At 35.0% G+C, this 11434-nt stretch overlaps 1 protein-coding gene across 2 annotated transcripts; it reads right to left on the reverse strand.

Moving 5' to 3' along the window:
* Positions 1-1304: 1304 nt before the first annotated feature.
* tor4ab (torsin family 4, member Ab) lies at positions 1305-8762 on the reverse strand. 2 transcript variants are annotated; one of them, XM_043238501.1, is made up of 3 exons: positions 8638-8762; positions 5446-5787; positions 1305-3616 (listed from the first exon to the last, which is right to left on the reverse strand). In XM_043238501.1, exons 2-3 carry the CDS (start codon positions 5761-5763, stop codon positions 2801-2803), a joined length of 1134 nt encoding a protein of 377 aa, XP_043094436.1. In that variant the 5' UTR covers positions 5764-5787; positions 8638-8762; the 3' UTR covers positions 1305-2800. The 2 variants fall into 2 exon arrangements, with proteins under 2 accessions (XP_043094436.1, XP_043094438.1); XM_043238503.1 differs by lacking the exon at positions 8638-8762 and adding an exon at positions 8531-8626.
* Positions 8763-11434: the final 2672 nt, after the last annotated feature.

An 11434-nucleotide genomic window follows, 5' to 3' on the forward strand; every position in this document is an offset into this window, starting at 1 on the left:
TTTTCTAATAGTGCAGAATATATGGTGCAGAACAAATGCCAAAGTGTTCATTTAAATCACTTACCATAAGCAATAATAATAGTGACGCTTGACTTGACTAAAATGATGGAGTTCATTCTGTAGTAAGTATGCCAGGAAACTGATATCACTTCCACACAGGAGGTAAAATTGATGTTAATAGACCTGTGATTTGCGTCACTCTGGGTGAAACTCCATCTTTGCAAAAGCAGGAGTGAGAGATTTCAGTTTTTTAGTGCAGTGTTTTTTTAGTAGTTAATAGGGTACTTTGGGGTTTTTCAGGTTGCATTACTATGCTTTCCTGTTTCCTCTGCAGTCCGCAACAATAAACACGGATATTTACAATCGGTTTAATAAAGCAGCAAATCTATTGTATAATGCACAGTAATGCAGTGGAAAGTTCTGGAGCACTGAAAGATCCTGTTGCAGTAAAATTGCTGGCAGCTATACAAAGCTAGTCTGGCGTTGGGCTGAACCACGAAACAGAGGAATGTACCGGCCCTCATCTCCACTTTCCCTCGGATATTAACTCTTTGTTCACAATAGCTGCTCACGATCTGGAGATCGGGCGCACAATCAAACCTTCACGCTTGACCTGTTACAGTACCTTTCAGTTTTTCCTCTTGCATTGCCAAATGACACACACGATGCTTCTTTGCAAACTCTAAATCTCTTGGGGTGCTGCTGTACTTTATTCTTTCCTTTCAGAGTGTGTGAGACAAGAAAATTTGAGCCCTCCAGCGACTCCATTGGCCTTTTTCACCAAACTATTTTGAACCACGCAGATTTACCTAAAAGTTCAAAGCTCATAATTGAACTGACTGTAAATGCTGTTGTCAAGATTATGCATGTCTCAACAACTGAGGTGCACGTGCTTTAGTTGCAGTAAGAAAAGTGTGCAGTAAAAAAAAAAATTAAAAAAAAAAAAAAAAAAAAAAAAATAATATATATATATATATATATATATATATATATATATATATATATATATATATATACAGTATATATATTTTCTTTTAAAAATGAATATAATATATAATATATATAATTAATATAATATAACTATTCCACTGAAGTATTGATTATGAAAAACAATAGTGCATTTAAAAATATACACATGTTAAATGTATATTTTTCATGCATCCTTATTTATTTGACATCTAAGTACACTAATAATATACTTCAGAATGATCAAGGCATGTTTTCAATACTATTAGAATGCACTATAGACTATTTTTAAATTTCAAAAATTACAATACAATAGAATATACCAGCACATCTGTTCAAAGAGTTTTATATTCATTTATTGAACCAGACAGACTAAACTGACAAAATTATGCGAAATAATTGCTAAAATGATGCTTCAGAAACGAGCACGTGTTAATTTAGCACAAATGTAACCCTGGGTTACACAGAATTGTGGTGCCATTGCTAAACCTATAGATTAGTCTTAAAAACAGGCTAATATGAACAGTGTGAAACATAACAACGAAAAAGTTAAAGACTGTTAAAAATACTTTTGCACAGTGGAAAATCCATGAATATTTAAACAAATTAATTTCACATGGAAAGCGTGCATGTGTGGTGATCCTCGCGTGACATACGCTTTTCAGCTGTCTCTCACAGTGATTAAAAGTCAATCTTGTTATGTTCAGCATTCTCAGACAGAGGGCTGTAGGCAGGTATGGGCTTTGTAATTGGGATCCAAAATGATTTGTGGCGGTAACCAGGCTTCTGTCTCTCACACACATATACACACAAGGGTGAAATCGAGACCAACCTGCCAATCACAGCAGAGGAAGCAAACCCAAAGAAGCAAGCAAAAACAGCCACAAACACATGGCTGTCAAACACAGACAGTTGATGCAGTTTCATATGCTTCTATATACGGTATAACTCAATTTAACTCAATTTAAATATTTTTTACATTTAAAATTCATAGCTACAGACTATGATATGATAAACTGTTATGATGAAAATGCAGAACCATCTTTTCTATATGGAAATCAAAATTTGACTCAAATATTGTAAGTACCTGTACTGAACATTCTTTGAAGATACTTTCATTCTACCAAATATTCCTTACAAATATATTTATTTTTAGAAATGCTTTATAAAAAGACACAAATTATACATAATACAATTTTTCAAAACACAAAAAGCAATATTTTACACAACAATTTAAGTGCCACAACTTGAACTTCGCTGCTGTGTAATGTTACTGCATTTAAAAAAATATAAATATATATAAAAATGTAATTCATTCTTGTGATGCAAAGCTGAATCAGCAGCTATTAATTAGGTTGATATTGATATTACATTTATTGTCATATCAGCCTTACATCAGATACTTGTATAGATTAATAATTCATCAATATAATAAATACAATATAAAAAAACAAACATTTAAAACTTATACAAAAAAAGACAAGATTATATCTCTCAAGTTTGTGCATTACTTCAGTCTTCAGTGTCACATAATCCTTCAGAAATCAATGCTGCACTTTTATAATCAATGTTGAAAACAGTTGTGCTGATTAATATTTTGTGGAAGATGTGACATTTATTTTAGCATTCTTTGTTGAGAGGACACTTAAAAAGAGGAGCATTTATGTAAACTAGAACTATTTTAAAACATTATAAACATCTTCACTGTCACTCTTCATCAATTTAGTGCATCCTTGCTGAATCGAAGCAGTATTTTGGTGTAGTGTATGTCGCTAAAATATGATTGCTGAAAATAGCTGAATAATGGAAAAAGTGCACATTTTCTAGAGCTCTCTCAAAGCAGGTTTACTTTTCCCACTACTTGTCTGCATCCAGTTTTTGCATACAGTCTTCCAGCTGCAGTGTGATAGGCCAGTTCATCCGCCAGTCTCTCTACATGACTGATGTCGGGGTAAAACCCTTCAAGGGTCATTTCCTCTAGAAAGCACTGTATGACGTGTTCCCGCTCCAGCAGGGAAAGGGGGACGAGTTCGACCGCGGGCTCCGTCCACAGGGGATGAATGAGAGACAGTGCCCGTCGGAGCAGTTTATGGGCCCCGGCCGTGGAGGCGTTTTGAAGAACGTGAGCTGTGATCTCCCTTTGCCCCAGACTGCTGAGAAAAACGTAAACCACGTTCAGAAACTCATTGGTCTGATTGGACTGAAGAAACGTCTGCAGGATGTCCAGCAGCGGAGGAGGCATCAGTTCCACCTCGTCCAGGATGAAGAATGGAATCTGCTCCTCTTCCTCGGCTCGAGTTACTACCTCTGATATGCGCTTAGCTAGTTTAGTGGCGCAGTGCTGTGGCGCGTCCTGAAGGGGGCAGTGGTGTTTGGATAAATAATGCACTACTAGCTTGTCGTCAACCACGGAGCGGAAGTGGCGTGCCAGCAGGCGACCCAAGTGGCTCTTCCCGACTCCTGACGCCCCATGCAAAGACAGGGCGAGGGGTTGCTGGTGGGCGTAAGTGGACAGGTAGTCGTTCAGATGCTCCATCAGCCCCTCTAGCGCCTCTGGCTGACCAAACACCTCCCTGTGCAGAGACCTCTCCAAACCCTCCAGATCGTACTTCAACACATGGTCGTCCAGATTCTCAATAGCGTTGTAGACCTAGGAGAACAGGAACAGAATCTTTAAGTTGTATTACATGATTTCATCATTGTTATGACCACATTTATTACTAACACTTTGCCTTAATTTTGCATCAGAGCTTTCCACTGTTTTTTTCTGTGAAAGAAAGCACTTGCAAAAGAATATATTGTGTAAAAAGTCTTTGTCACGCTAGATTTTTCACCAGATTCCTTGAAAGATATGAAAAGATTCTGTCATCTGAAAAATCTAGACATGTGTAATCTTTTCAGAACATTTTTCCCCATAACTTCTATAACTGCTGATGATTTTGCCACATTTTTCTCTGATAAAACCAGAACAATAAGCAGTCAGCTCAACACATCTCTTCTCACAGGAACTTTCCCCACTGCGTTCAAGCAGGTTTGGTAATTCCACAGTTCAAAAAACCTGCATTGAAAACCTCCCTTATTCAAAACTACAAACCTGTCTTTCTCCTTTCGTTCATAGTGAAAACACTAGAACGGGTTGTTTTCAACAAGGTATTATTGTTTCTTTAACAGAACAACAAACTGGACGCTAAGCAGTCGGGTTTCAGGCGTGGCCACTCAACAGAGACTGCTCTGCTCTAGTCACTGAAGCCTTGCATATTTCTAAAGCTGATTTCAAATCATCAGCTTTTATTCTACTGGATCTATCTGTTGCTTTTGACACTGTCAATCATCAGATCCTCCTGTCCACCCTCTCATCACTGGGCATCACTGGGATTCCTCTTTGCTGGTTTGAATCTCACTGGTAAGTCAGGGTGGCCTGGGGAGAAGAGGTATCCAAAACTCATCAACTGCTCACTTGGGTTTCTCAGGGATCGGTTCTTGGACCCCTCCTCTTCTCCACACTATATCACTAGGTCCCATCATTCAGGTACATGACTTCTCCTACCACAGCCATGCTGATGATCCAATGGTAGCTGCACGGATTTCAGGCTGCCTACATTTCGGCACGACCAGTTAACTTTCAAAGAGCACATTACAGTGACAGCTTGATCTTCCAGATTTGCATTACACAACATCAGAAAGATCAAGCCCTTTCTTACAGAGCATGCTGCACAATTTCTTGTCCAGGCCCTTGTCATTTCTAGGCTGGACTACTGCAGTGCTCTTCTGGCTGGACTTCCTGATTCAGTAATGATTCAGAATACAACAGGCTCAACACCCCCTACCTTCACTCACTATTACAAATCCACATCCCCTCCAAAGTCAGAGATCTGAAAGTGAGTGACACCTCGTGGTACCATCACAGAGAGGTTCAAAACTACCCTCCAGAACATTCTTGTTCACTGTTCCTGGCTGGTGGAATGATCTTCCCACCTCTATCCAGAATGCTGGATACCTTTTGGTTTTCAAACAAAAACTGAAAACTCGGACTTGTCCAGCTTGTACTTCTTCGAACAGTACCTGAGGATGGTATTACGAACACCTCCTTTATGTATTCCCCATTTGTAAGTCGCTTTGGGAAAAGGCGTTTGCAAAATGACTAAATGTAAATGTAAGTGTAAATATAGAAACATTACTTAATGGCAGTTCTTGTGGATCTTTGGGGACCATACATCTGTTGCATATAAAAAGCTCACAGACATGGTACAATCAATGGCAAAATAAATGTTTGGAGATTATGCATAACAGAATTTAGTATGTTTTAGAAAATGTGTGCTTTTGTTTTTTTTCCCTCATTTACCTTTAATTTATTTTTATTTCAGTTATAGCAATTTTAGTTATGAATTCTGTTAAATTTCATTCAAGTTTCATTGTTTTTATCATTATCATAAGTTCTGGCACATAAGTGACAATAAGCAAAAAGGCAGGCAGAATTACCTGGATGAAGACGATCACGCTAAAGAGCAGCAGGAAAGGTTTGGCTCCGCTGCGCTCTTTCTTTGGCTTGTATATTAAAGTGTCGTTTGGGAACAGCACACGGGACTTCCTGCGCTTGGACTTCCTGGTCTGGGGACACTTAGGGTGCAAACTCCCATCAGACACAGCCGAATTAGGGATCATTCTGACTGAATTAGATCTCTTCAGGTACTTCTTCTTGATCCGCATCATGGCTTTTAGCTGTGGAGAGAGGATAGACGGGCTTTGCCCACCTTCCTTCTCCTCATCTCCTCTCTCTTTTTCCACTTGAGCATCCATTGAAACCCCTTCAGAGTCCACCACCTTTGAAACCGAGGGAAGCAAACATAAGACTGATATATAAACAGTATTGCACATCAGGTGTGTGTTTTATAGCATAGAGCTCCTCAAAGGTCATGCAGTTCTGGTAGAGGTCACGGCAGGTAGCGTGACTTGCTTTGCGTTTTGCTGTATCTTGGCAAATGCTTGATAATTAGAGGCAATTAAGAGCTGGATTTGGCAACAATAGACGTGTGTGTGTATAGAGGGTGGATGTAGAGCATGAACCTCAGGCAAGAAAAGTGTAAAGCATAAAGTATTACGGCCCTAAATCAACCTAATTGCTCTTTTAAAGTCTAACTATTGGCTCATGAATGGTTTTCACTTTTCAAGGCTTTTTAAGGTTCTGGTATGAAATTATTCTCATGTTAAAAGCACATTTCTGTTACAGGCTATAATTTGTTAGCGATTGTTGTAATTCTAGAGTATATTGACAGTATTGACAAGAAATGTGTGGTTGTAAATCAGCATGCATGTAATATAAAATGTTATAAATGTTTTATATATATATATATATATATATATATATATATATATATATATATATATATATATATATATATATATAAAAAAGTCACATAAAACATGATACATGCTCATGACAATACAAATTGGTTAAATTATAGAGGTAAGCTCTGTTTTTTTTAAGGTTCAGGGTTGATTACAGGTATAATATTAAATAAAGTAAGCTAAAACAAAATGAAAAATAATTATTTTATTTTAATTTTTGATAAGTAGAAGTATTAAAATTACTAAAACTAGCATAAAAGTGAATGAAAACTTTAATAAAAAGTGAAAAAAAACCTACAAATATATGTTACAAATATTACATGTTGCAAATATTACAAATAATAAATAGTATACTAAAACAACGATAAATCAATTATTAATTCATTCATAATAATATTTTTCATGCATCTGGCATATAAACATCTTGCCAGGTAGATGAAAATTATATAATTGGAAAATATACATAGGTGAACATATATTATTAGACTTATTATTATACTTACATTAAAGAAGATACCTAAGACATATCTACTGATTACGAGGACTCATGATTAACTAAACCACATCATCATAATTGTGGCATCTTTTGCATTATCAAACACAACTTCTATAATCTAGTTTCCGTTTGCTCAAGATCCACACATGCAGGGAAAGTCCGAACGTATTTTTCGACAGTGGACTAGACATTACTAGACATATGACCTGAAGAGTATTTCCTCGTCTTCCACAAGTCTGGGCAGAAAGAGAGCAGGCTATGTTCTCATACAGTATGTGAGTGTGTGATGACTTTACTGTTTTGCATTACTGTACGCTCACCTTACAGCAAATGCAAAGGAAGGAACAACAGGAAGTTGATGCACAACATAGTATGACATTGTAAATTAGTGTAATACATCATTTTTCAAAGCCGTGATGAAAACAAAGATCAACCGAGTAGATTTTTCCCCCAGCCTTTCTACTTCAAAATAAAGTAAAAAGTAAAAAGTTTTTTATGTTATTCTGCCTTATGTGTTTGCATGTGTAGATTTAAATAATAAAACGCGTCTTTCAAGGCTGTTTTCTAATATTTATCTCCAGTTACTATATACTAATACAATAAAAGTTTAATTCAAATCTTTGTTCTGTTTTTACAGTGGTTTGTTTATATAACATTTGCCTGATTTTCTTTTATTTTTGTGTGTGAACATAGCGGCATCATTTTTATTTATTTTTAGTTGCCCTTGACTGTACTCTCTGAATGAAGTATTAATAAAATAATAAAAACATTATCCAAAATCCAAATATGTATTTGCATATTCTGCATCACAACATTTCAATAAACTTGTAATACAAAAAAAAGTTTGCAATTCATCAGTGAACTGCTAAAATATTGTGATATTTATATAACTTTTACTGTATTCACAAGCAGTGTCTTGCCTTAATTATTAATGGCTTGTTTCATGCAATGGCATTCAGATTCAGTTTTAAGTGTCAAAAAGACAAAAAGTAGATGCATATATGAAAACATGACCCTTTTTATCTTTAGAGAGAAGGTTGGAGAATGGTGTTTGTTTACACAAAGCTCTGTGAGGTCAGTTATGCAAACTTTACCATGCAAATGCTCCTGTTGCACAGCGGCAGTAACATCAAATATGAATAAAAAAGTTCTTTATTGGCGTCTATGTTTTGTTGACGAACTAACATTGATGTACTCTTAAAAGACATGAATTCAGAAACAGAGATTCCATCGAAGAATCATTCTTGGTTCCCAAAGAACATTCAGTATATATGCATATATCTGTATATATATATATATATATATATATATATATATATATATATATATATATATATATATATATATATATATATATATATATATATATATTTATGTGATTTTGTGAAGATCATTTTAAAAACCTCATAAAGAACCTTTTGTCCAATATAAAGGTTCTTCATTGAACCATAAATGACTATTAAGAACCTTTCTTTTTAAAAGTGTGCAAACATCCAGGTTTCCTAAAAGTAGAACAGTTCTTCACACTGAGAGAAGACTTTTTTATTAGTTTAGGAACTGGTTCTTTGGGCAACCAAAAATGCTTCTATAGCGTAACCTTTTTTAAAGTACAAAGACGGTGTTCCAATGATGCATTCGATTCCAAAAAATTTGATTCATTTTCGTCCACATTGCCTGAACTTGTCTGATTATGCGGATATGCAATATAATATGGGCTTTTACCTTGCATGGATCAGTCTGGTATCAGCTGCGGTGATATCACGCAATGAAGAGCGATACGTGAGTCATTGAGATCGCAAACGAAAGAGAGAGAAGACAGAGAGTGTTACCTTGCTTGCTTCCTGCTCCTTCTGTTCCTCCGTGGTGGTGATGTCGGTGAGATTCCCTCTTCCACCAGCGCTGTCCACCTGCTCACTCCGACCCCGTTCACTCCATCTCAGCTCCACCCTCTCGCTGCCTGTGATATACGGCATAAACCGCAAACATCAGGGTCATTGGAAAACTGTACCTACATGTTCAGATGGGAAAGGCCACAATGCAAATCACATAGAAAACTGGGCATGCTTTAAAGCAACCTTTAGGCTAATTTGGAATAGTACAAATCATCTTATTATTAATATTTATGGCTTTTTAAGTATTAGAGGACCCCTAAAATAAGTCAAATTAAACAGCTTTGCATATTATATAAGGAACATTTTATGTTTTCATCACAATATGTTGCCAGAGATGACACTGTACGACACTTATATATAATTAAAATATATATAATTACTAAAGCCTGACACTTATATCATTTATGAATGTCAGAGTTGATCCATCAGACTTTTGTAGTTCATATAGTATAATATAGCTTTTACACTCACTCTGTATCTCTCATTAATATGTTTTAAGATATTGAAATGCTTTGTGATCAAAGCGCTTTAGTTTCGCATTCTATGCAGTGCAATAAATGATGACTGAAAGATAAGCCACTTTTAATGATCACATTTTAACATGATTTGTACAAAAATGTATGGATAATCAAGTAAACATCGTCCAGTAGTGTTCATCTTGAAATATGTACTTGCATATAAAAGTATAGATTTTACAGCAAAAAGACACAAGTATGAATCAGCTGCAGGAGGACATCTGTACAATTAGGCCTTTTACCTGCTGAAAACAACAAATAAGCATTTATTTACGCAACACATTTTTGAATGAGTGAAGGAACCAGTAAATCAATCATTTTGAGTGACCCATCTGCATTGTTCACATATTGTCTAAATAACATTTACATAACCGCTCTGTGGGTGGGACAGAAAACAAATTTATGTTGCATTATTTGCAGTCTATTTCACTAATTATTCAATTAGGGTAATTTTGCTTGAGGCAACAGGATTCCTAACAAATTAATGAACAGTAGGAATTCTAAGTCCAAGTGTCCAGACAGAAACAGACCGCGATTTCATCCATGAAAGTTCGCGTCCTTAAATTTCCACCTGACAGACGCTAGTTCGTCATCTGAACGTCTGTTTGTACACAAAACTGAATGACTGCTCGAGTCACGATTTTAAGTGAACATTGTGTTTATGTTTTCATGGCAACATTATATGGCAACGCTTTTGTAATTTGCAGTACTTTATTGCAAATATTACGATTTATAATATTATAAAATAATAAATATATAAAACGTTTATATATTAATATATTAAACATTTTAGTTGCTTATATTACTTATTATTATATTTTTAAATAAAAACATTTAGAATAAATCAAAATAATATAAATGTATTACTGAACACACACACACACACTCAATTATTTATTATAATAATATTTACTTTAAGAATTATTACCATTAAATATTAGTATTGATTTATTAGCACTCTTAATAACGATAATAATAATAATAGATATTTTAATTATTATTATTATTACAGTTTATTCAGTCAGATTCCAAAATTAATCAATTAATTATTATTATTAAATTCAATTATATTAAATATTATATGAAATAATAATAATTATTAATATTATACTACATTTTAAAATGCTCGTAATCAGACTACTGTTTACTGATTGACATGATGATTATTCACACAATAGCAATAAATTACTCATAATATTTATTCTTCCTGTTTGTTCATATTTCATTTTTTTACTATATGTAAATTAATCTACCGCTTATATACATATTTTACTGTTACGCGTCAACCTACGCTCATTGGAAATACGTGCCTCTTCATACATTTCTGCAAAACTGAAAAATACGTCCGATATATACAGTGAACACTAGAGGCAGTAAAACTACCACAACTTTTATTCCTTTTCACACAAAAGTACGATTTCCAAGTATTTTTTTGATTAATGAAGCAGCTTTATAAAAACTGCAACACCTTCCTGTACCAACCTAATACAATTGTGCCACTGTTACGCTTTAAACGTGTTTTAGCGCAAATCAATTTCACTTTGAAAAAGTGGGGCTGTATGTAAAAATATGTATAAGTATTTATATAGGCTACAAATATGAATATGAGAGACATATGAAAGGAAGAGCGCTTCCTGTTTTTCAGATAGTGTGGTGACTGATTACTCATCTGCTGGGAGAAAGCCATCAGGAAAACCCGCTGTATGAGTAACACTGCTTGTTTGTTTGTGGTGGATTGTACCGGCCTTGACCTCAGAGACACAAGAGACACTCGCTCATCTGACTAAAAGAGCGGAGAGCTGATTTAGCGGGGTGGGAGGACGCTTGGTTTTGTTTGCCATTTCGTGACATTTCTGCTGTAAAACATTGCAGGGACCATCTCAGCGGGTTAAGGCATTTCATTTTCTCTCCAGGGATGGTTTCCAAAGTCTTCAATAAAAACGTAAATGTAAAAATGACCCAAACCTGACAGCTTTGAGATTTACAGCAAAATTACCAACTTTACTGTACTATATGAAAAAAATAAAAAGTTCTGCATAAAGTTACTGTTATTAGGTCTATTGTATTAAAATCCTTGGGATCAGTAAAAATTTTCATTCAAAATGCGTTTTTAACACTAAAACCTATAGCATTCATAATTGTAAAACATTGTTACACAAAATGCTGTTTTAAAGAACTTTTAAAGAATCCTGATAAAAACAAAAATATTAAGCAGCACA

Source organism: Puntigrus tetrazona, chromosome 5 (genome assembly GCF_018831695.1).
Source record: "Puntigrus tetrazona isolate hp1 chromosome 5, ASM1883169v1, whole genome shotgun sequence".
Lineage (NCBI taxonomy): Eukaryota > Metazoa > Chordata > Actinopteri > Cypriniformes > Cyprinidae > Puntigrus > Puntigrus tetrazona.

Bases quoted from the DNA above. Each gene is read 5' to 3' on its own strand.
- tor4ab (XM_043238501.1), bottom strand. From the start codon at position 5,763: ATGGATGCTCAAGTGGAAAAAGAGAGAGGAGATGAGGAGAAGGAAGGT. The intron at 3,617-5,445 runs GTAATTCTGCCT...CTGTTCTCCTAG, and splicing joins GCGTGATCGTCTTCATCCAG to GTCTACAACGCTATTGAGAA.